The sequence below is a fragment of the Desarmillaria tabescens genome, assembly GCF_030435595.1.
Source record: "Desarmillaria tabescens strain CCBAS 213 chromosome Unknown EV420scaffold_47, whole genome shotgun sequence".
Classification (NCBI taxonomy): Eukaryota; Fungi; Basidiomycota; class Agaricomycetes; order Agaricales; family Physalacriaceae; genus Desarmillaria; species Desarmillaria tabescens.
The window spans coordinates 127679-148497 of record NW_026848346.1 but is presented as its reverse complement, the minus strand read 5'-3'; the positions used below and the strand labels follow the sequence as shown (position 1 = coordinate 148497).

The window sequence follows — 20819 nt, the reverse complement described above, 5'->3', positions numbered from 1 at the left end:
GTGCAAGGAACTGTACTAGTTACATATCCGATGATTGACCGGTAGGCTGTTTTGAATAGAAGATATTCACCTCTTGGGCAACGAGCCTACAATAAGACTATGAAATCAAGAACCTGATCTGGGTGAAACCTTCTCACCCAACAACTTGGTGCCCAAGCGCGTACTTGAGGAAATGCAAACCGCTGATACGACGACGAACACGATAAATTTCATCCCAGAAGTTGGATGGAGATCAGGACTAAGCTGAAAGGCCTATAGAAGCCTCAGGTCATCGTTTTATGTGCTACTACTAATGCGTTTCTTGACAAGATGACCACAGAGTCGACTTTGCAACGTTTGGGTTTTATACATGCGTGCAGTGCCGATATCGAAGACAGCATTATGCGTCTTGTGCATGTGTCTTTAGAGTATACTCTCTGTGTAGCGAGGCGTACGTTTGGTGCTGTTTGAAGGATGATAGATACCAAGCCGTCATGACAGTTAGCAGCTAAGGTCACCACGAGGGGTGTACCACAAATAGGTCCGGCCAAATTCTAGAGTTTCCAGCTGCTCGTCAAATGACCCATTGCATAGTGTACATGCATCTATAAAGGAAAACATAGATCATCGGAGCACAGAAAGCAGAATAGTCACGACAACACGACAAAGAACCACGGAGAGGGTGTTGCGGTCAGGATGAAAAAAAGACATAGATACTTAAGTTTCACTACGAGGATATTTATAAGAGGTGTCCGAGTCTTCTCGGTATACTTACACGTAGTACCTTCGAGTCGAGCTGACGGTAGACAACTCCGACCATACTCGACAGCAGCATTATGCCTGTAAACAGAATCAAAGGCCCCTGCATCGCAAATATTAATTGGTACGAGAAAGCTGATTTGTTTTAAAATAACTCACATATCCTTTTAATGCATATGGATACTCAGACTTTCCTGTGAGCGCCCATGGGTGTAACAACCCAGAGGAAATAGGTGCAGACAAGGCGTTACCGACGCCTCTACCGGCAATGAAAATACACATCAACATTGACGACAAGTGTGGATCATCACCGCCTATTGTTGATGCGAACTTTGTCCACAACGCAGACCAGCTGGGTGCAAGAAAACCGTAGACGGCAGCAAATACAAGGAGGGTAGCGAGTTGGGTAGTAAAGCCCCATATACACAGAACGGCGAAGGAGGAGCCGAGTGCAGACAGGAAGATGGAGATGCGTAAGTCGAACCTATCGGAAAGATAGCCGAGGAAAATGCAACCTGGCGCAGAAGTTCCTGCAGAACGGCGATTTACGTCAACAGCTAGGTCGCACAAAAAAACATATCAGCGTACCATTCATCAATGACAGTGCCCAAGTTCCTGCGGAGGCTGCATTATTTAATCCAAGATCTGTTGCAAAAGCTACGAGCGTGTAAAATTAGAACGGTCAATATGCCATAGAAAATGGCTAACTGACTTGGTAAATATAGCGTAGGAAGGAATGTCCCCAATCCTTGTATCAAGTTGGCGATGAGTAAAATCCAAAAAGGTTTGAACTTGAGAAACTGGGTATTGATGGATCTATGATGGACGATTTGGGATGGTGGAACTCGCGACTTGATATAGGGCAACGCAGGGAGGGCAAAAACAGTGAAGGCAGTTCCTAGAGCTAGCATAGTGGTCCTGAAACCATATGTATACAAAAGACTCTTGATGACTATTGGCATCACGACGCCTCCGATGCCTAAAAATATAAAATATGGGTTATGAGCCAGCCTACAAACTGTACTGTCAAGGACGCACCAGAGCCCGAAAAGATGAGGCCATTTGCCTTCGAATGGTTCGAGAAAATTAGACCATTTTAGATCAGTCAGATATGCGCGACAACCTACCAATCCTTTCCTTTCAGAAAACCACTCAAACGTGTACGTCATGGTAGGAAAATACAGCATGCCTGTGACGGGAACATATTAGTTACATGATTCTAACGGAAGCTAGATAATACGTACTGCCTCCGATCGAATAAAGAATTCCTTGAGTCAATAACAAAAGACCCGAAGTCTTTGCAAATGCTGCTCCAAATAAACCTGCGACGCATAGTACCAGCCCTATGTACATTCCCTTCTTTTTGTGTACTGGAAATCGCGAGAACACAGGAAGGATGATAAGTGAGGCAAAATACATTAATCCAGTGGATAGAGACCCGACAAGGGCGAGGAGCGACGATGGGGTGTTTTGGAAAGGCTCATGCGAGGTGTAGTAGTTGAGGAAAACACCATAAGAGAAGGGATAAGACCAGACAAGAAACTCGAGAAGCCATGGACTGACGAGGAACGCCCAGGCATGAAACCCACGATCCTATGGGAAAACTCGCCTTGAGGTTGGGAAAGTAGGTGAAATTAAAGACGAACCATCGGAGGCAACGACGACGCATTCAAAGGCACTTCGTCAACATCGCTAGCTCCTCCTGTCTGTGCTGTTTGCACATCTATAATCATATCCTCGAGATCAATCGTTCGTTCGTCCGAATTATCAATTTTCGTCCTGACCGCATGTCAACTTTCAGAGATCAGAGAATATAAAACGCTGTATACCGTGTCTGACTCAAATTAACCAGTTCAATTTCGGTGGACATGATGGGTTGTTTTTTTAAACATGTCGAGGAAGAAGAGTCATATTTATGTCAGTGAAATTTCATTTCCATCGGATAGCCGCGCCGATGATCAGTCATCAAAACTTGACCAATCCACTACTCGAGGACACCCGGGTCTCTGTTATCAGATATGAGCTTAAGAGCTTGAAGCAAAGAACAAGTGCTCTCACTGTACAATCAGAAAAAGAACATTGAACGTAACGTACGCGTAAGAACGAATCCTCCAAATGTTCGCCAGGGCGTTTCAGTCCGGCTAAATGTTCCGCAAAGTTAACTAACGCGTGAATGTTGGTCCATTTGCTTAGTCACAGTGTAAGCTACCTTTGCCATGGGGCTAGGGTATGCCGTGAGTTCCGCTGGTCCCAGCCAATGGGCATGAACTGCAAGAGATTGTAACACCTTAGCTTAATAGTTTATCGATAAGATGACCGAACTGTTCTTCTGTTTCAGTCGTCAGAGAATGTGTTTTCCACAGCAGATTGTTTTATCATGACCAGCGATAAGTTGATGTTGATGGATATTTTGACAGTCGTTTCGAGTGGGCTACTATCATCTACATCAGGAACTTGCCAAGGGCGTCGATCATCACCAGTAAATCAAGAGTATTTCGATATCGAGAAGATATATCTTGCAGTCGTCATATATCAATTGAAGACCGATCCTCTCCACCCTAATTCCTTGCAGTAATTGTAAAGCTTTGGCTAGGGCATCAGCGGCGGCATGGCACTAGTCATCCAATAGGGAGACTGAGGGTGTCTCAAATGGATGTACTGTTTTGCGCAGTGGCCCTGTACAGAGGTATTATGGAATTGAGATGTCTGGGAGAATGGATATCAAATTGTGCGCCTTGACAGGATCAATCACAGACCACAAACTTACACAGCAGTACACAACGTGCGATGATTATTGCTTGAGCAATTCTTCTCGTTCAAGAACCGACTTTTCCAGTTTAATCAAAATCGTTGTTCGTGTGGGAAATTGAGTTGTGGGTGTACTGTGTGCGGTGACGCGAGCGGGCTAGATCAGATGATATAAGTCCCAGGCACTACCCAAGAATAGCTTGGACATACGAAGCCTAGCCCGTCCAATACGGCTTCAACGATACCCGCGGTGAAGGACGAACAGCTTAATTGACTCATGTCCTTGGGAACGGAGATATGTCGCTCGATGGGTGGGTCATTGTCAATGATCATATCTGTAAACATGAGCCAAAGAGGACGACACATGTTACAATGACATACATTCATCTGCGTTCTCGACACTCTTTTCGATTGCATCCGCTGGCTTTCCAAAGACGGCCCGCCATACTTGGGTGTGAATAGTCATCAAGGAAGGCAGGAGCCGTATTTCTCGTTTCGGAGTCTTGGAGGATGATTCTGCACGCCATACCATGAGCTCAAGGACGCGAGTGCCGATGCGATAGCCGAGAGTATTTAGTCTTGCGGTGATTGTTAGCCGATATGATGATTTTAAGGCAAGAGACAAACCGGCGTTCGAGATCATTAATACCACTAACGCGTTTTTGGGTGTACTGCACTATTTCCGAGAAGAGAAAACTGAAAGCGGCGCCAGAGACATCAGTCACGCGAGGTTTGTTGAGGTTTCTGTCATATATGTTTGGTCTCGAGAGGGCCTGTTTATTGGTACCGAGAGCCGTGTTTATGGATGGAGCCGAAGGAATAGAATAGCGAGAACTCGTGGTCGGTGAGAGATGTTCTACAGACGAAAGGGAAGAATTGGAGAGAACAGAGAGCCTGGGATGCGGCTGAGAGTATGCCATGGTGGCCGTCAGGGTGAAAGGGTATATTGGCTCCGGCCAAATAAGGCATGCGGCATGCTTCGATGTCAGCATCAGCAGCAAGCGTCACCAATGAATCGCTGGGCCTATCCGCTAATGTCGTTCTTGGCGCACTTCCCTTTCCTTCCCAGGTTTCCAGGCGCCATCGTCGCATGAATTATCCTCTGCCGTCGCCTCAGGACCTCCAATCTCATCTCTATCACGCCTTTCTTGACGGCAAGACTGCAGATGTTGCCCTGCGTATCTCGGGCTCTTGGCGTGCTGTCTATCATCTTCACAGAGTCATTTTGATCCAGTCGGTAGGCGTGCGATGACTGTATTTTTGCCAGTAATTGACTATTTCCAGGGCTTTTTTCGCTCGCTCTTCACTGCAGGCTTTGTGGAAGCATCACCCAGTCAATTTTCAGTCCCGGACGAAATTGACGTTGTATTTGATGACCACAATATTACTCGTGCCGGTGCGTGTATTTTATTTTCGTTCTGCAACCTTTTTTGATTCTTGACGGTCTAGCATTCGAGTGAGTCTTCAACTTTACCGCCTTTGTTCAGGAAACCAATGCTTGACTATAGAATCTGTATTTCCCGCCTATATGGAGGTGGCCCGCCGCTGCATGTTTGTCCTTTGCTGCGGCCAACTCTTTCCCACCCATTGACCCCGGGTTTCCCGTATCAGCCCAAGTACGAAACACCTTCTGGTCACCAGGCCGCCACACCCCAGTTCCTGCTGTCACTTCTTGCTACATCCATCTACCTATCGATCCCTTCACTGGCTTCCCAGGCACTTTCATCTATCTGCGGCACTCTCGGTCCTTACACCGTCATCTCATATCTCAACTTCTCCCTTGGAAACTGCACCAGCTCGGAGGATGCAGCTCAGGGCGCAGTAGGGCTGGAGAGCGTGGCAGAACTCCTTGAAGACCATGATTCTGATAACGACGAATCTATTCCTCCGTCACTCTCGAGAAATGACCGTCCAAATTCGGTTCGTACTTCTTTCGAACCTGTTCATGATGGCATGTCCTTCAAGTCCCATCAAACCTCTATCAAGTCTCGTAGTCAGGCTGCGCCAGAGCCTGTGACATTCCATTATGGTGCAGTCTCGGACAAGATTGGTGAGGCTGCTGCAGCCTGGCTAGCTCGTTGGGGTCCAGATATTCTCGAATATGAAGAGAAAGTCGTCGAGGGTGTACTGGACAAGGACATTCCCCCGCTGCCTTCTCACCCAAAGACAATTCGTCGCAGAGCCAAGACGTTGGACTCAGCGGTTCGTACGGAAGTTGTCGATGCGGCCAGCACGTCCGTTACGAAACCAAGTATACCAGTGATATGGAGGCGCGGTGGTCTAAGCCCTCATTGGGTCAAGGCTCTTATCTCGTCGGATTCCTTTTTTACCAAAGATGAGATGGGACGATATGACTTCGCTAAGCGAGCCGTTCAATTACGGAGGAAGCAAGGGGGGATAGATCCGGACGAGGAGATAGTTTGGAAAGAGATGTTTGAGACTGGAATATATTATGCTAACATGGTGAGTCCGTATTTTTAATGACTTATGAGTGCTTCACTCCGTATGAAGGTGCCCGAAGATATCATTAAGATATCTTCCGATATATGTCCAACAACAGAACAACCCTACGTAGCCCTGTCCGTACTCCAGGCGGCCAATTGGTCTCAGACTCTTCTTCGACACGACCTCACATTCCGTCCTGCTTCACCTCCTACACCAACATTTTCTTCTGTCAAAGGCAAAGAAAAGGACCTTGGCGTAACATTTACCAGAGAGTCTTTCCTTAATGGAGGTACCAAGCATAAGGACGGCCCATTCTATCTTGTTCCCGTCGACCAGACTTTGCGAATTGGCGAAAATGGCGGGCCGTCTTCTGAAGGCAAGGGGATCTCAATGGAGCAGTTGTTCGCACACTCTCACTCCCCTTATTCGCTCTCCTCTGAAGAAAATTTGAAAGCCAAGTTCAAGTCCGACGAGGCCTCAAACTATCCCATCACGTTTGACGAGTCTAGTTTCTTTGGTCTTCTACCAAATTTCTATACCCCCTCTTCGACACGAGACGCCTCCACCGATCCGAAAGCCGTCTACTCACCTTATCCTCCGTTCAGATTTTCAGTCGAATTCTGGGACTCCGATCATTTGAAGGAGAAGCAGCGATTACACTCCCAAACTATCTGGTATGCTGGTAGTTTGTTCAACGTCTACATCCAAGTCGTAAAGAAGAAGGGCTCTACGGTTTCGGGCAAGGACCAAACGAGCCAGTTAGGCATATATTTGTGCCGACAGAGCACTGTGGAAGCAATTCCCGCACGAAGCGCACCAAATCCGCTGGTGGTACGACAGAGCAACGACGAAGACACTGCGTCTAGTCCGTCTGACCACAGTCACAGCGCAATAGTGAGTGGCGGACGCAGTCGAGTAGTATCCTCATCTAGCGCTACATCGCAACCTGCATCACCTATGTCCCCTGGCCCTGTGACTCCAACGCGTAGCACAACGCCGTTGTCGAGTCCTGCTACGTCGACATCCTTACCATCATACCACACCTTTCCAGATCGTCCTGGTACTAGCGGAACTGCATCTAGTTTCCGAGATGCGTATGGCTATCCGTACAGTCTTCCATATACCCTTCCGGGTACCGCGCCTTCTCAGCCATACCGGGATCCTCGACCCAGTGTTTCCGCCTATTTCATGATTTACTGCGCGAATCCGACGGGGAGTTCACAGACAAGGTTTAAGAGCACACCAGACGTGTTCAAGGTTAGCCAGAGTTGGGGATGGAAGAGCAGTTCGTTGAAGGGGGAGGATATACCAGCAGGAGACGATGATCCCGATGATGAAGGCAATATTATGAACCATCAGGGATCTAAGGTTAGTTTGAGGGCGACTGTTGTTCTTGGTGTCGTGTAGTCTATGAATCGTTTTGTATTGCAGTACCTTTCATCGCGTAATATAGCATAATTGTGGATATAATAAGATAGGTGGAGAGTAAATATATCAAGATGCCAATACCCCTTTCTCGATGTTGATCTTCTGGTTATTCTCGATAGAGATCTTGAGGATGGAGGTTCCATTCGTGGGTGGTCCTCCAGCTGTGGGTGACGCTCCGTCCGATGTATTAGAATGAGAGTCGCCAACACCGGCCGTCGAATTTGAACCCGTGGTAACGACTACTGTCCCGTTTGCAGCGCCTGATCCTGGATCTAAGTTGTCCGAACTCATAGCCGGATCCGACCCGTTAACTCCTTTCCAGGACATTGCGTCGTCCTGGATTGCCGAACCGACAAGGCTATCAGAGTTTGTGGAGTTCGTGTCGCCATCACCACCATCATCTGTGGTGCCAGGGTCCAGACTGCTTGTCGACGCTAGCGATCCGTCTCCCACTGCGGTAGGAGCACTGGGAATAGTAGTGTCATCGTCGAAACCACCTACACCGCCTGTTCCATCCAGTGGAATATCACCATCGTTGCCGGACGCTGTGTCACCAAAACCACCGGTTGCGACACCAGACTCTGGTGGCCCGTCTGATGGATTAGTGGCACCACTGGTTGTGTCAGACAGTAAAGAGCCCAGATTTTTGTCGCCGACATTGACATTGATCACAGTAGTACCGGGAGCAAGCTCCGTTACTTCTTTCAGCAAAGAGGATACTTCGCTATTGCCGGAGGTTGAGCTTGAGACTGTGCTACTTGGAGTGGCGAGTGCTGGCAATAATCCTGGTAGCCCAGAGACAGGAGCTTTGTACAACCGTTGATATGAAAGGAAACCGGAGGGAATCAAAAGACTGACTGGAGTCCCCATTGTTAGCTGCCAGTGCGCGTTCAATCTTGACTGTGGAACTGCCGCCAGCGAGACGCTTTGTATAGTCCCTGTTGCAAAGGTCATTATTCATGGAAAGTGATCGTATATATAGATTTTACCTAGCAGGCGCTGCAGATACCACAAGAGCGACGTGGGATGCCAAAAAGAGAGACCAGACATAGGCTTTGGGATCACAGTAGAACATCTTCAAGAATTTGGTAAATGTCCACACAAGCCAGCTTGTGTGCAACCTCTCGAAGTTAGCCAGTAACTCGAGGGAAAAGAATGTGAGCGCAGCTGAAGAATCGCTGGCTGCATAGATCATTATATATCTGGAATACTGGAATAGAGCTGGAAGGATCCGATTCCATGGTGAGGTTGCATTACGATGGATGATGGTGGCCGGAGTACCGCCATATGTCAAGATATCAACGGGTATCAAAGGGGACTAAGCACTGTCAGCTCCAATATTAACCGAACGCTGGTATCAACAACAACAACAGTTCGCGATCGTCAGAAGGAGAGCGCCTTTTTAGGCAACAGGAAACGATGACCAGTGATATTTGCTCTAGTTATTTTTCAAAGTCGGACGACCATGGCAACATCGAAAGGAAAACAGCCCGAAAGACAGGCACTCGTGCCTCCTCTCCCTAATCCTGCCACCGGTAGCGCCAATCCAGCAGCGTCCTTGTCGTCTCTGTGGGCTTATCTTCTGCCAGCCTTGAATCACATTGTAAAGTCTCCCACCAACAATATCTCTAAAGCCCCAGCGATTGATGTCGAATTCTATTCGGGGATCCATTCGGCTTGTTACAACTAGTATGTCGACCAATTTCATCTATCAGAAGAAAGTCTAAGTTTCGTTCTAGTATTACAGCCCAGACTGAAAATTACAATTCTCGAAAAAACGAAGATTCCGCTCTTACTACTGGGACAGACCTTTACGGACAACTGGACAAATTTTTCGCCGATACAGCCCGCGAGTTGCTCCTCGGTGCCCCTCAGGATGATTCCTCCTTGATTGATTACATTATCCCCTGTTTCAATCGCTACTCTGCCGGTGCTCAGTCCGTTAACCGTCTTCTCAACTACGTCAACCGTCACTATGTAAAACGCGCTGTTGACGAAGATAAAGGCTGGCTATCCATTAACGATGTTCTCGAGCATGTCGCCAGAACCATCACCGTCAATGACACACGAGAGAAGTTATCTAACAAGCTGAAGGAAAAGCGGTTGGACGAATTGAAAAAATGGGGGTACAACGATGGAGATCCTGCAGAGGCGTTAATTTTGGCGGAGTCGTGTGCAGAGGCTGCCAGTTCCCTAGACCGCATTATTCCCATCGCATCTCTCGCACATCGGAGATTTAGGGTGGAATTCGTGGAGCCCCTCTTAGCCGTTCCAAAAGTCAAGCGGAAGGGTAAAAACAAGCCCTTAAAAACGCCCAATGGAACTACTCCTAAAGGACGCTTGGCCCGAGCGGTCAAAGAGTTGTTGGAATCTAAGGAGGTGGACGAGGATGAACGGAGTAGGATCGCAGGAGAGCTTGCCCTTATTCTGCGCAAGATTGGCGTCGTGGGCCCCTTGCGCAAGAGGCTCGACAAGTATACCCCATCTCACTCGGACGGTTAAATCCATGCTAGCTTTTTCTGGGGCAATTGTGTTGCTACACATTCAAATCAGGCTGCCTTTCGTTATATAATAACTAAGGCGTGGCATAGGGCCTTATACTAGCCGGTCTCTTGGTACGTGTCATCTTCTGAAACCTGGCCCACCGTCTGGTCCATATATCTGATTGTCTGGCACCGGACGGTTTGCGTCACGCAATGTACCCCCTACTCGATCACGGACCCATCCATCATTCTTTGCAGCAATGTCCCGAAAGTATGTCGCCCCGCGCCCGTCTACATGGGCAAACGTCTGCTCAGTCTCGCCAGTTCCGTTGATCGCATGTCTCAGTCCAGGCCAATCATCCATACCTATCCAACCCTTGGCATGCTGTACGGAATGAATGGATGTGTAAGGGCCAGTTGGAAGCTGGATGGCTCGAATATGCGTCTGGTTAATCTCGGATCCGTATCCACCTGAGTTTCCAGATAATCAGCCACTGGACATCAAGAGACTAATGCGACCTCGATCTCACCAAACTGTAATTCGTACAAAGAATAGTTCGAGAATACAGATAACGGATACTCAAACGCATCTCGAAGGACCTGACTTCCTTCGTGCTTGGATTCGGTGGTTCCCGTCGTAGTTTGGTTGCCCCACTAAAAGTGAGTATTTCAAATGGTGTCCTCAAGGATGCGAGCAATATTCATACTTGGATCCAGCCTTCATCAATATATGCGCCATCATTGATGTAGTCCAGTGACTGAGTGAAAGTGACGATCTTTGTTCCTTCCGACGTATGTATTTCGCTTTGAATCCGCAGTTCACGATGAGCTGTAACTCTCGTCCAAACGGTTTCATTTCCTTCGCTAGCTCCACCGAGGGTTTGAATGTCCAGATCGGGGACCTCGTAAACTTTGATGGCCCCAGACGATTTTGAACTTCCTGTCCTGACATGTACGCTCCCAGAAACAAACCAGTTTGAATTGATAGAGGGATGAGTCCCTTGCCCTCGAACACAGATAGATACGTTGTGTTCGCCGCCGTCCAAGAAAATTGGAAGGGCCGGGGTAATATCTATCCAATACGATGGTGCATCGTATGCGCCGTATGAAGTCAACGGACGCCAGTTTGACGGAGTAATACCACCGGTGTATATCACGGCGTATGGCCATACGACACCGAAAAGCTTGTCGTCAACTAAGACCTGGACCTCGCGAAAAGGACCTTTGCCAATCAACCCTGTCGAGTCTGGGAAGTAAGGAGTGAATTCATCAGGCGTGTCTGAAGTCGACGGTCAGACATTCAAGATGAACCGGGATCTAACACTGAACGCACTCAGATACCAGAATTCCTCTGCTGAATTTCCCGAGCAAAAAATTTCGACGTAGGCTTCTACGGTAGTACCCGGCAGCGACACCAGCGTGGTACCTCCCGCGTCACTATCCAAGATAAAGTAATTGGCTACCGTGGGAGATAGATTCGAGAGTGGAATAATGAGATCGGATGTCCTTGGGTTTGGAAAGTTTGGCGTAGGAGCATAAAATGTCGCTGTTATAATCACTGTCCATCATCGCCTATCGTGAAGAAGTAATTTTTAGTGAGGGTCGGAAGACCTACCATCGAAAACACCGTCAAGTAAGCTAAAATCTCCCAATGAGTAATGTGATTTCGAGTTGGTTGGAGAATTGGATGAACGTACAGTTCTTCAGAAATAATGTTGCTAAAATCCATCATGAAATCGCCATCCTCAGCAAAAAGCGGAGTGAAATGAGTGACGTCCTTAATTCTAAGAGGATCACCTCATTTTCTGTAGTAGCTCATTGACTCTGAAGACGCACGTATTCCATATCGTTCCCGTCTTGGTGGGCTCTGCACTTGACGTACGCCAAACTATAATATCAAGTGTATATCAGTCTGTATCCAACCTATTCGACGCTGGATGACTTACTCTCCACGTGGGACAGGTAGATGGACTACAGACCAATAGTACCGTCAAAATCTCGGGCAAAGGCGCGTGGCAACACTTACACCTAGACGATCATATTGTGTACCATTTCTAAGCGAGAAAAATAAGACGAGAAAGACGGAGGGACACACGTCAGAGGGCTTACGAAGAAACCGAAACATTCAGACTAATAGCAGCCCATTGTCCAATATGTCCACAATCAGAGTTGGTAGGAGGGGAATAGGCAGCTATAGCAGGATTATTATAAGAACCATCTCCTATACGGAAATTAATCCGGTGATGAGTAGAAGATTCACAGATTTACCAAAAGTATGCCTCAATAATTCTACTTCACAGCTTTGCCCTTCCTGAGGAACGACTGGGGGAGCAAAGACCTGGAGATCGACCAGGGGAACAACGGTGGGATCATCGGTCATTAACGGCACTCGTTTTGTCAATGCACTTCCTGCTGAAAATTCTGCAAAACCTTCAATCAAAGGACCCAACTCTTCTTCGGTTAACTGGGCGAACGTAACCGACAAAATGCACAGAAGTTGGAGGAGCGACATGGCCCCAAAACGCGTTTCGATACTCCAAAGCCTGATCATGATGGTGAGGAATTGGCAACACCTTACAAAGCCGCGTGCCAAGCTTCCATCTTTTCCTCGAGAAGGTACCATGCGAACTTCGATCGCATGCAGCATATGGTGGTAGTAGATACGGACCGTGGACAGCCCGGCCACCGAACAGGTTCGGACCGAAAAGACCTTCGATAGCAATAGAGATTTTATTTCACCAGGAAAAACAATGACGAAATGCCATTCAATCATCCAACTTTTCTGCGTTAAAGATTAGTACTTCCATCAAAAAGGACATTCTAGAAAACAATTGAAAGAATTTAGAATAAGCACATCCATATATGAATGGGAGCACGAACCAGCCAAGCAGCCAAACGGAATCCTTGTTTCGCAATTTGAAGTTCGATCTATAAATGACGCATTGCCAAAATCAAGATTGAAAAACTGATAGAATACGGAAACATGACTTACCAGAGGAACAGCATCGTCATAGTAACTGGTCGAACAAAGGTCCGAAAAGTTAATGTAGGTAAAGACAAATTCCTTGAAAGACCTCAAGCACGAAACGAGGCTGATAAACAGAAGGATGACATACACAGTTCAGCTCATTGGCTTCCACGGCCCAGATGTGGGGACATTCTAAGGGGGTCGTCGCCCGAGAAGCCAGGTGGCCCTTAATGTCAGTTTCAACATTCCTCTTTTCCCTACGTGCTAGCTCTGTAGTCGACGAGCAAGAAATCCAATCGGATGTCAGATTCGCGTACGCGCCGGACTACGTAGGACGATTGGCATGTTGGTACTACGATGCTTTAAGACCCACCTTGATTCGAGTGGCAAGGGTGTTCGCCCACGACGATACAGAGTTGCCAAAATCAGCCTTCAAGCGTTTGTTGATAATACCAGAATCTTAGGTTTGTCAGGAACGAATGACATGGGATAATACAACGCGCGCACCCCAGACCTAAATAGACAGGTTAGGCGTTTAGGAAGATCGAGGAAACGAGGTCTCACAGCATGACTAACAGAGGCAGGTGCGCGTTTAGTACCGGGATACGTATGAAAGTGTGTAGACTCACAGATTAGTACTCAAACCGCTGCATTTCGCGCTGATGTCGTTGCCTCCCAGTTCGAAGGCCTCGACATGAAGGGGCTGCCCGATGTCCCCAACGAACTGTGCGCAATGCACTTGGTCTGATCACTGTAAAAGGAAAAGCAAGACACGCACGTGGTCTAAAGAACAAAATCTCGTCAGAAAACTAGTACTAGTAGAACTCTTTCGAAGAAAAGACATATTCACCTATGAATTTCAGTGCCTCGTAAACTTGCTCGTGAGATAACGAGTCGTCGATTACTCTGCTGGTATAGTTTGCTGATGCGAGTTAGCAGTGACGGTAGAGAACAGGCTGAGGGAACGAACCAATGGCAGTGACTAGTATCAGATATAAGCAAAAGTTCTAGCATGAGTAGTCCTACTTACGAATGCATCTTCCGTTCGAGCAGTCTCTCGACTCGGATACAGAACAAGAGCTAGGAGGATTGTCTAATAAAAGCGTTGAGCACCGGGGATGCTTGACAAATGCCTTTGTATTATTTTTACCTTCTGCATCCACGAAATGCAAAGGCGAAGACCTGTTGTTGTCAGAGTGAGATCATGTGTCAGCCTAGAATGGGGATTACTGACCATGAAAATGCAGACTCAGACCGTATACTATCGGCCCACTTTGAAGCATGTCAGCGCCACAAGCATCAGGCTACAAAGAAATGTACCGTTGCTGCAGAACTGAGCGTTTCTCCACTGGCAAGTGTAGATGCTACAAAAGAGGACGCTTTGGATGCAAGGAACTAAGACGGGTGTCATTTGTACTGTGCATACTTTAGTAGAATTTATGTAAACCTGTTGAGCAATTGCACTAGGCATAGACCTGAGGTCAATGATGGCGAGAGCAGAGGATGCTTGCATACCCGACGGCCTCATGTCCGCTAGCTCCCCAGCCGTAAACCTTGGGGAGGAGGGAGACGATAACAGCAGCAAGAGCACTAACGCACTTCATAGTGAAGAAGAACAAACGAATACCAATGACCAGGCCCAAGAGCCGCCAATTTATAGATTTCTGAAGGCTAAAATTAGACCAAGAGAACACGATGGAGACGTATGGACTGCCACCATGTGGATGTTGCGTTAATTATGGACGCCGCGTAAATAGGAATAGATGTTGGATGGACCCTCAGATCCATTTTTGCTTCGCAAGGACGGCATGCTTGGATTGACAAATCAAAGAAGAATCTTGACACCGATTTTTGAGTCGTTATATGACGAGAACATTATACTGCCGACCGGTACAGTGAGAAGAATGGGAGGGTATCCTGAAGCATGAAATTTACCGCTACGGTTCTAATTTGTTAGGGCACTTCCCAAGCGCACATGTACACGAGCACGTTGAAACGTGCAAAGATAGAAGCAGAGAGAACAGAACGCCCATATGGGCTGATTTAGGTTGATTTACACCGGCTGACCCGAGAGCCATTGTCGGTCCAGACGAACGTGCCTCTAGCAATCTCGACATGTGAGCATACAACATAAGTTTGTTACGCGCGGTCTCTTGACAGGAACGCATGATAACTTCGGGAATTCCGATATGGTGATTGGCTGGCAAGTTGTGAAAGGGTGTGGTTGTGACGCTGTAATTGCCCCCGGCAATCTTATCTCTGCCTCTTACCGTTCCTTATCATTTCTCTCCGGTTTAAACGCGTTCAGTCACTTCTCAAGGCTTTGATAGCGCCGACATGACAAAAATCAATACCATCACGGTATCTCCCCCGTTGATCAATACGTCCTGCGCATGGGCAGGCGATTTCAATCAACTTGAAGCCCTGTATAATTGTCCATTCACCGGTGCAGTTACTACTCGTACGGCATCGCTTCATGGATACAAAGATAACGAGAACTGTGCAGTCAGTAATATGACTCTGTGTATCGTTTCGTTTTCGCTGACAGTGCTGTAGGTCGCGTTCTCAATAACATCCATCACGTCGCTCAACTCTTACGGTTATTCCCCTTATCCTCTATCCTACTACATTTCGTGGATAGAAACCATCTTGAAGACTGCATCGCCTAATCCGCACAAGGCCTTCATCATAAGCGTGACTGCCTCTACTTGGCCAGAGCTTGAATCTGTTATCGCCGCAATCCAGTCTCTTCGAACCAGTATTGGGGATCGTCAACCTGGTGGCTCCCGGATCGCCGTCGAGCTCAACACGAGCTGCCCAAACATCCCCGGGTCCCCACCGAAAGGATACATATTCGATGATCTCCGGGAGCTGCTGAATGGACTCGAGATGGAGAATCGCCGAGACCCTACGCTGACCATCGGCCTCAAGCTCCCACCGTATGTGTATCAACAGCAGTTCAAGGATGTGCTAAATGTCCTGGCCGACTTTTCTACCGCTACGATGGGTGCGGGGGGCGTGATGAAGAAACGCAGTCCGTTTGCATTTTTGACGTGCACAAACACGTTGGGGAACTCTTTGTTGTACCCTGATCAGGTGGCACACAACGAGAGTACCAGTGGGAGCGACTTTGCCGTTCCGACTGGATTGGGTGGGCTGGCTGGCGAGTCATTGCATGCTCTTTCGTTAGGAAACGTGTTTACGTTCCACAAACTACTGCATGTAGACAGGGCCAAGGAGTACGATGGGCTCGAGAAGATCGTGATTATCGGTGTGGGTGGTGTGACAAGTAAGCAGGCTGTGGAGAGGATGAATAGAGCGGGCGCTGAAGTCGTTGGGTGTGCAACGTTCCTCGGAAAAGAGGGAATCAAAGCCTTCCAGATACTGTCGAGAGAATGAACGGTGAATGCGCTATTAAATAGGTATATATATATATATATATACATGTATGTTATGTTAAATAGGTTGTACATGTGTTTAGTAATATAGTATTTGGGTTGAATAAATCTGTGCAAGATACGCTGAAAAAAGGTTCCATGGAGCATAGTTGAGGTTATACAAAAGATGAGTATTCAAATATTTAGAAAAAAATGAGAACTCGTTACAATAATATCAAAATGTTTTGGGAAGAAGTGAACGTTGCAAACGGCCATTAAGTCCACACATAATCAAAGATAACAGTTGTCAAGTGCGCCATTGCCATACTAGAGTAGATGATTAAGCACGTATACCAGCTACAGTGCAGAGACACTTACCTCGTCGTGAGTGTTGTTGTACTGATTTGAAGACATAGCAAGAGAATACTGGAACCCAGAGATGGGTGAGCATTTTATGAACTGCCAAAATAGCGAAATGTGTTCACCATAAGTTCTGAGGCTGGGCTTGGGAAACCAAAAAGCCCATCATCGAACTCGGGAGGCATCTGAAGTCAACGTTGAGAAAGAAGGAGGAGGTAACGAATGCGAGGACTCACCGAATATTGTGACTCGAAGGAGGCGGCAAAGAGAGTGTTTGTGTCGGAGCCCATAGAAGGAATCGGGGCATTGAACTGATGTGTCAATGCCTCTGTCTTCCACCCCTGCGATCCGGTAGTACTATGCTGAACAGGTGGAGGAGAGGGCGCGCTCTTTCGAGATGCGCGCTTCTTCTTCGGAGGCTTGACCTTAACCTGAGTTTGAGGCGTCGCTGCGATCGACGACATCTTCCTCACGGCCTCCTCAAGTTCCGAGCCCGTCTTTCCAGTATGCAACAAAACTGCAATGTCTTTGGACCTAGTTATGTCCGCTTGCGTGTTTCGTTTCGTGTTCCTCTTCTTGGGCGGGGTGGTACGCTTCTGAGGATGGTAGGCGTAGTCCGGATAGAGTTTTTGGTGGGCTTCCTTTTCGACCTCGGCACGCCGATAATATTCATTCTTCTCTTCCTCTGACAGTTTCCTCCACAACTCTCCAATGATCCTAGAAAGGTGACGACTGTCATGTTCGGTGCCCTTTGGAATCAGCTTCTTGTCGATGACGTCTTTACGGAAGATGAAGTAGCAGTTCAGGGGTCTTGGAATCTTACGAGAAGAGCCTGTGGCGAATGTGGACGCGTCGGACTGAGAAGAAGAGGATGGAGATGGAGTGTCGCTGAACTCGGGTGCCAGAGGCGCGACCCCTGGGTACGGAGACACAGTGACGTTGAAGACATACTGCTGAGGCCGAAAACCTTGGCTAGCATGGACGTAGGCTGGAAACAGAGCGTCAGTACAGAGTCCGGCGCGTAGTAACAAAGTCCACGTACAGTGCTCGGTAGAGTACTGGGGAGCGGGAACAAAGCTGGACATGCTGAGGGCGATGAGGACAATGCAAGGAGACAAAGAAAAGAGCAGTCGGGTCCCCCGGCTTTATATTCGCGAACATAGGCATTCTCGACATTACGATCACAGAGAGAGGTGGAATGCGATCAAAAACTACACGCTACGAGCACATCGTGGCAGCACCCTTTCACATTCCCCTTTGAACGTCACAAAATTACCTTTTATAGTGATATCCCCGTAGAATCTGCTGAAGGGTGCTCGTATAGAGTGGTATATGAAATTCCTGTGAAAGACTGTGAAAGGGTGGACCTGAAATAACTGTGCACAAAATCAAATGAGAAACGTGATCTTGCTCCCAAATTCAGACTTCGTCGGGTCGGTTCCCGCTCCCGACGATCGCTCTTTTGGAGTGTGACTCGGGACCCCTGTTTGATTACTTAAAGAGAGCATCGAGACCCTTACCTCTCATTTCCCTCCATCACCATGCCTCCCCGCAAGAAAGCTGCTGCCGACGGTACTGCTGCCGCTCCGACACGCTCTAGTACGCGTATCAAGGCTAATAGCAAGGACGGCGCAGCAGCACCAGCCAAGCCAGCCTCCCAAGCCAATAACAAACGGGCGCTTAGCCCCGAGGACGAGGACGATGAGGATGACGCCCCACCTGCGAAGAAACCAACTAGCAAAAAGGCAAAAAAGGCAAAGCTGGATGACGAGGACGAGACTGTCACGAAGGATGATGAACCTGAGAAGATCGTTACGGTGCGTTCCTTCTAACACTGTTGACCGTTGATGGCGCTCAAGGTCATCTTAGGTGTTGAAAAGGGGTGCAGCTCCTGTTGATCCCCAGTCGGGGAAAGTTCGTACGTATATACTTGCAGTCTATAACTTCACGCACGTAATATCAACGTCGACAAGATTCACATCAAGTATATTCAAATGATGAGGGCGTCTGGGACGCCATGCTCAACCAGACTGATATCAGTGGTGGTTCCAACAAGAACAAGTATTACTCTCTGTCCAAGCCATCCTCAAGGGTCTTGATGAGTTCGCCAGGTTTTATGTCCTCCAGTTGCTCCACCCTATAAGCTCCAATTCTGCATGTGTGTTGTACACTCGTTGGGGACGCGTGGGAGAGAACGGACAATCCCAATGTAAAGGTCCCTTTCCTCCTGCAACAGCCGTCAACGAGTTCAAGAAGCAATTCAAGTCGAAAGCTGGTGTCGCCTGGGAAGCCCGAGTCGGCATGCTTCCTAAGAAAGGTACCGTGGTTGTACACAACCTGGAATCATCTTGACCGTCTCCTCAGGGAAATATGTCTGGCTGGAACGTGACTTTGCTGAAGACGATGAGAAAGACGAAGACGTTAAGGCTGGAGTGAGCAAGGCCCCTGCGGAGAAGGAGAAACCACCTATTCCCGACTCTGTTCTTGCGCCACAGGTTCAAGATTTCTGCAAACTTATCTTCTCCACCAGCATTATTGACGCAACATTGTCGTCCATGAATTATGATGCCAGGAAACTTCCTCTAGGAAAATTATCCAAGGCCACTATTTTGAATGGGTTCAATGCTTTGAAGACACTCTCTGAGGTCCTAGACGACCCTAGCTGTGATGCCGTAAAGGAAAATGGCGGCAACCAGCGCGCAGCTATCGAGCAGCTCACTGGCGCATACTACTCGTACGTAACATGGCCCCAAGGCGGCTTCAACTAACTCTGGCAAATGCGCAGAATCATTCCTCACGACTTTGGCCGACAGAGACCAATGGTTATTGACACTAAGCAAAGATTGCAAAGGGTCAGTTGTTTTTGTTTAATTCTCAAATTGTCTGACGGTGCGTGGTAGGAACTTGAAATCGTGGACGCCCTCGGCGACATGGAGATCGCGTCCAAACTCATCGCATCATCTAGCAACACCGACGCTGATGGGGTGCCCATTAATCCCCTCGATGCGCAATTCGACTCTCTCGGTCTTTCCAAGATGGAGCCTCTCGCTAGGGATAGCCAGGAGTTCATAACCCTCGAAGCCTATGCCCGGGATACGCACGGTGCCACCCATAGCCATATTCACGTCGAGGTGCAACATATCTACAGAATCGAAAGGTTTGTTTAAGGTAATTCGTGTCCCAACCGTGCTAACTTGCTGTTAGACCTGGGGAACAAGAAAGATGGGAACAAGGAGGGTTCCACAAGGTGGATCATGGAGAACGCTTGCTGCTGTGGCACGGGTCGAGGACCACAAACTTCGCCGGCATCCTTTCGCAAGGGCTTCGTATTGCTCCTCCGGAAGCACCGGCAAATGGCTACATGTTTGGTAAAGGTGTTTACTTTGCGGATGTAAGTTCTTCAGCCATGATCTTTTGGACATCGCTTATAATTTGACGCAGATGATGTCCAAGGTCGGTGTGGCATATTTCGTGGCTGTGTTTGATACTAAACTAGTGCTTAGTCTGCCGGATATTGCTATCCAGGGTCAGTAAATTTCCCTGGTGGAAACGCTTGCTGAAAGATTCGTATCATAGGTTGAGTAACAACACCGGTATCCTACTTCTTTGCGAAGTTGCAGCAAAACCCTTCTATGAGCGAACTGATGCTGTATGCATCCTTTCTCGGAAACAAAATCCGTCTTACTGATTACCCCGTCGCGTATAGGAATACAATGCAGACCAGAGCTGCAAACAGAATAACAAAAGGTCGTTTCACCTGCTCTGGCTCTTGGGCCTCTCATTGATTCTTTGGCAGGGCTACGAAAGGTTTGGGCAGAACTCAGCCTACAAAATGGAAGGACGCTGGGAAGTCTTTGGGTTACGATGAACTCATCGGCTGCGAGATGCCCGATGGAGGAGGATCCGATGTAACTACCGGTGGCTACCTCCAGTATAACGAAGTGCGCGATTTTTTGCCTTTTCGAGCGATGCTTGTTGACAGTGTGTTTTGTGTAGTACATCGTGTACGATGTCGCTCAGATTCGTACGAAGTATCTGCTGATGGTGAAGATGTAAAGCTTGATTATTTGAACTGTAATCGGACTGGCGTCGATATGATTTTATTAACGTCTATTCATTGTAACTTGCTCTATGTTAGTGCGATAAAGTGACCATTGTTCTATAAGGTATGTCGTTCGTCGATTACACCTCCCGGTGCCCTCCTAAAAGATCGCGACAAGCCAACATTCCAATTATTAGTGACATGGTCTCTAGATAAAGCAGTACACTATC

The 20819-nt window shown here is 47.8% G+C and overlaps 10 protein-coding genes across 10 annotated transcripts; 4 read left to right on the top strand and 6 right to left on the bottom strand.

Moving 5' to 3' along the window:
- Positions 1-466: 466 nt before the first annotated feature.
- EV420DRAFT_902212 (MFS general substrate transporter) lies at positions 467-2771 on the bottom strand. The gene is made up of 9 exons (XM_060483931.1): positions 2578-2771; positions 2385-2517; positions 1983-2331; positions 1866-1927; positions 1777-1804; positions 1451-1717; positions 1327-1395; positions 898-1268; positions 467-841 (listed from the first exon to the last, which is right to left on the bottom strand). Exons 2-9 carry the CDS (start codon positions 2469-2471, stop codon positions 719-721), a joined length of 1356 nt encoding a protein of 451 aa, XP_060325775.1. The 5' UTR covers positions 2472-2517; positions 2578-2771; the 3' UTR covers positions 467-718.
- A 758-nt stretch (positions 2772-3529) lies between these two features.
- On the bottom strand, positions 3530-4406 carry EV420DRAFT_1648103 (TRAPP complex subunit trs31; the record flags this gene model as incomplete). The annotated part of the gene is made up of 4 exons (XM_060478114.1): positions 3530-3643; positions 3697-3821; positions 3868-4064; positions 4114-4406. The coding sequence occupies 4 exons, from the start codon at positions 4404-4406 to the stop codon at positions 3530-3532; spliced, it is 729 nt and encodes a 242-aa protein (XP_060325774.1).
- Positions 4292-7382, top strand: EV420DRAFT_901967 (uncharacterized protein). The gene is made up of 5 exons (XM_060483928.1): positions 4292-4723; positions 4771-4882; positions 4936-4942; positions 4995-5949; positions 5998-7382. Exons 1-5 carry the CDS (start codon positions 4454-4456, stop codon positions 7336-7338), a joined length of 2685 nt encoding a protein of 894 aa, XP_060325773.1. The 5' UTR covers positions 4292-4453; the 3' UTR covers positions 7339-7382.
- Positions 7383-7416: 34 nt separating this feature from the next.
- Positions 7417-8758, bottom strand: EV420DRAFT_1570578 (uncharacterized protein). Its single transcript, XM_060474268.1, has 3 exons — positions 8349-8758; positions 8218-8297; positions 7417-8165 (listed from the first exon to the last, which is right to left on the bottom strand). Exons 1-3 carry the CDS (start codon positions 8552-8554, stop codon positions 7426-7428), a joined length of 1026 nt encoding a protein of 341 aa, XP_060325772.1. The 5' UTR covers positions 8555-8758; the 3' UTR covers positions 7417-7425.
- Positions 8759-8824: 66 nt separating this feature from the next.
- On the top strand, positions 8825-9861 carry EV420DRAFT_1276731 (uncharacterized protein; the record flags this gene model as incomplete). Its single annotated transcript, XM_060467976.1, has 2 exons — positions 8825-9048; positions 9099-9861. The coding sequence occupies 2 exons, from the start codon at positions 8825-8827 to the stop codon at positions 9859-9861; spliced, it is 987 nt and encodes a 328-aa protein (XP_060325771.1).
- A 60-nt stretch (positions 9862-9921) lies between these two features.
- On the bottom strand, positions 9922-12992 carry EV420DRAFT_901979 (peptide N-acetyl-beta-D-glucosaminyl asparaginase amidase A-domain-containing protein). The gene is made up of 14 exons (XM_060483929.1): positions 12959-12992; positions 12835-12906; positions 12723-12770; positions 12111-12662; positions 11952-12063; positions 11869-11896; positions 11789-11813; positions 11679-11730; positions 11540-11626; positions 11458-11480; positions 11176-11400; positions 10550-11121; positions 10373-10496; positions 9922-10313 (listed from the first exon to the last, which is right to left on the bottom strand). The coding sequence occupies exons 4-14, from the start codon at positions 12613-12615 to the stop codon at positions 9982-9984; spliced, it is 2085 nt and encodes a 694-aa protein (XP_060325770.1). The 5' UTR covers positions 12616-12662; positions 12723-12770; positions 12835-12906; positions 12959-12992; the 3' UTR covers positions 9922-9981.
- EV420DRAFT_1570561 (nuclease Le1) lies at positions 12450-15009 on the bottom strand. Its single transcript, XM_060474267.1, has 19 exons — positions 14746-15009; positions 14528-14690; positions 14326-14474; positions 14258-14273; positions 14131-14205; positions 14045-14082; positions 13961-13992; positions 13841-13903; positions 13781-13792; positions 13661-13732; positions 13589-13593; positions 13440-13534; positions 13375-13381; positions 13318-13324; positions 13184-13269; positions 12959-13135; positions 12835-12906; positions 12723-12770; positions 12450-12662 (listed from the first exon to the last, which is right to left on the bottom strand). Exons 2-19 carry the CDS (start codon positions 14528-14530, stop codon positions 12630-12632), a joined length of 990 nt encoding a protein of 329 aa, XP_060325769.1. The 5' UTR covers positions 14531-14690; positions 14746-15009; the 3' UTR covers positions 12450-12629.
- Positions 15010-15147: 138 nt separating this feature from the next.
- Positions 15148-16343, top strand: EV420DRAFT_1715861 (uncharacterized protein; the record flags this gene model as incomplete). Its single annotated transcript, XM_060479689.1, has 2 exons — positions 15148-15315; positions 15367-16343. The coding sequence occupies 2 exons, from the start codon at positions 15148-15150 to the stop codon at positions 16207-16209; spliced, it is 1011 nt and encodes a 336-aa protein (XP_060325768.1). The 3' UTR covers positions 16210-16343.
- Positions 16336-17723, bottom strand: EV420DRAFT_902192 (uncharacterized protein). Its single transcript, XM_060483930.1, has 5 exons — positions 17590-17723; positions 16784-17535; positions 16673-16732; positions 16566-16621; positions 16336-16514 (listed from the first exon to the last, which is right to left on the bottom strand). Exons 1-5 carry the CDS (start codon positions 17630-17632, stop codon positions 16463-16465), a joined length of 963 nt encoding a protein of 320 aa, XP_060325767.1. The 5' UTR covers positions 17633-17723; the 3' UTR covers positions 16336-16462.
- A 246-nt stretch (positions 17724-17969) lies between these two features.
- EV420DRAFT_901846 (PARP-domain-containing protein) lies at positions 17970-20790 on the top strand. The gene is made up of 14 exons (XM_060483927.1): positions 17970-18364; positions 18417-18465; positions 18521-18608; positions 18659-18864; positions 18912-19281; positions 19333-19399; positions 19448-19704; positions 19752-19938; positions 19989-20000; positions 20051-20073; positions 20124-20196; positions 20254-20294; positions 20344-20488; positions 20544-20790. The coding sequence occupies exons 1-14, from the start codon at positions 18089-18091 to the stop codon at positions 20601-20603; spliced, it is 1854 nt and encodes a 617-aa protein (XP_060325766.1). The 5' UTR covers positions 17970-18088; the 3' UTR covers positions 20604-20790.
- The last annotated feature ends 29 nt before the right edge of the window (positions 20791-20819 follow it).

What these genes read in the sequence shown, in the direction of transcription:
- EV420DRAFT_902192 (XM_060483930.1), bottom strand. Translation starts at nt 17,632, where the DNA reads ATGTCCAGCTTTGTTCCCGCTCCCCAGTACTCTACCGAGCACT. An exon ending in CCAGTACTCTACCGAGCACT is followed by an intron (nt 17,536 to 17,589) that starts GTACGTGGACTT and finishes CTCTGTTTCCAG; the next exon opens with CCTACGTCCATGCTAGCCAA. An exon ending in ACAACAACACTCACGACGAG is followed by an intron (nt 16,515 to 16,565) that starts GTAAGTGTCTCT and finishes CATCTACTCTAG; the next exon opens with TATGGCAATGGCGCACTTGA.
- EV420DRAFT_901967 (XM_060483928.1), top strand. Translation starts at nt 4,454, where the DNA reads ATGCGGCATGCTTCGATGTCAGCATCAGCAGCAAGCGTCACCAATGAA. An exon ending in GAGTCATTTTGATCCAGTCG is followed by an intron (nt 4,724 to 4,770) that starts GTAGGCGTGCGA and finishes GACTATTTCCAG; the next exon opens with GGCTTTTTTCGCTCGCTCTT. An exon ending in GAATATATTATGCTAACATG is followed by an intron (nt 5,950 to 5,997) that starts GTGAGTCCGTAT and finishes CTCCGTATGAAG; the next exon opens with GTGCCCGAAGATATCATTAA.
- EV420DRAFT_1570561 (XM_060474267.1), bottom strand. An exon ending in AAGCCAATGAGCTGAACTGT is followed by an intron (nt 12,907 to 12,958) that starts GTATGTCATCCT and finishes AGGTCTTTCAAG; the next exon opens with GAATTTGTCTTTACCTACAT. An exon ending in TCCGTTTGGCTGCTTGGCTG is followed by an intron (nt 12,663 to 12,722) that starts GTTCGTGCTCCC and finishes ATTGTTTTCTAG; the next exon opens with AATGTCCTTTTTGATGGAAG.
- EV420DRAFT_902212 (XM_060483931.1), bottom strand. Translation starts at nt 2,471, where the DNA reads ATGATTATAGATGTGCAAACAGCACAGACAGGAGGAGCTAGCGATGTT. An exon ending in CGTCGTCGTTGCCTCCGATG is followed by an intron (nt 2,332 to 2,384) that starts GTTCGTCTTTAA and finishes GTTTTCCCATAG; the next exon opens with GATCGTGGGTTTCATGCCTG. An exon ending in TCTTTATTCGATCGGAGGCA is followed by an intron (nt 1,928 to 1,982) that starts GTACGTATTATC and finishes TTCCCGTCACAG; the next exon opens with GCATGCTGTATTTTCCTACC.
- EV420DRAFT_901846 (XM_060483927.1), top strand. Translation starts at nt 18,089, where the DNA reads ATGCCTCCCCGCAAGAAAGCTGCTGCCGACGGTACTGCTGCCGCTCCG. An exon ending in GCCGGATATTGCTATCCAGG is followed by an intron (nt 20,074 to 20,123) that starts GTCAGTAAATTT and finishes TTCGTATCATAG; the next exon opens with GTTGAGTAACAACACCGGTA. An exon ending in GCTACCTCCAGTATAACGAA is followed by an intron (nt 20,489 to 20,543) that starts GTGCGCGATTTT and finishes TGTTTTGTGTAG; the next exon opens with TACATCGTGTACGATGTCGC.
- EV420DRAFT_1570578 (XM_060474268.1), bottom strand. Translation starts at nt 8,554, where the DNA reads ATGATCTATGCAGCCAGCGATTCTTCAGCTGCGCTCACATTCTTTTCC. An exon ending in GTATCTGCAGCGCCTGCTAG is followed by an intron (nt 8,298 to 8,348) that starts GTAAAATCTATA and finishes CCTTTGCAACAG; the next exon opens with GGACTATACAAAGCGTCTCG. An exon ending in AGCTAACAATGGGGACTCCA is followed by an intron (nt 8,166 to 8,217) that starts GTCAGTCTTTTG and finishes GGTTGTACAAAG; the next exon opens with CTCCTGTCTCTGGGCTACCA.
- EV420DRAFT_901979 (XM_060483929.1), bottom strand. Translation starts at nt 12,615, where the DNA reads ATGATTGAATGGCATTTCGTCATTGTTTTTCCTGGTGAAATAAAATCT. An exon ending in ACGGGAACGATATGGAATAC is followed by an intron (nt 11,627 to 11,678) that starts GTGCGTCTTCAG and finishes TGATCCTCTTAG; the next exon opens with AATTAAGGACGTCACTCATT. An exon ending in AACATTATTTCTGAAGAACT is followed by an intron (nt 11,481 to 11,539) that starts GTACGTTCATCC and finishes GGGAGATTTTAG; the next exon opens with CTTACTTGACGGTGTTTTCG.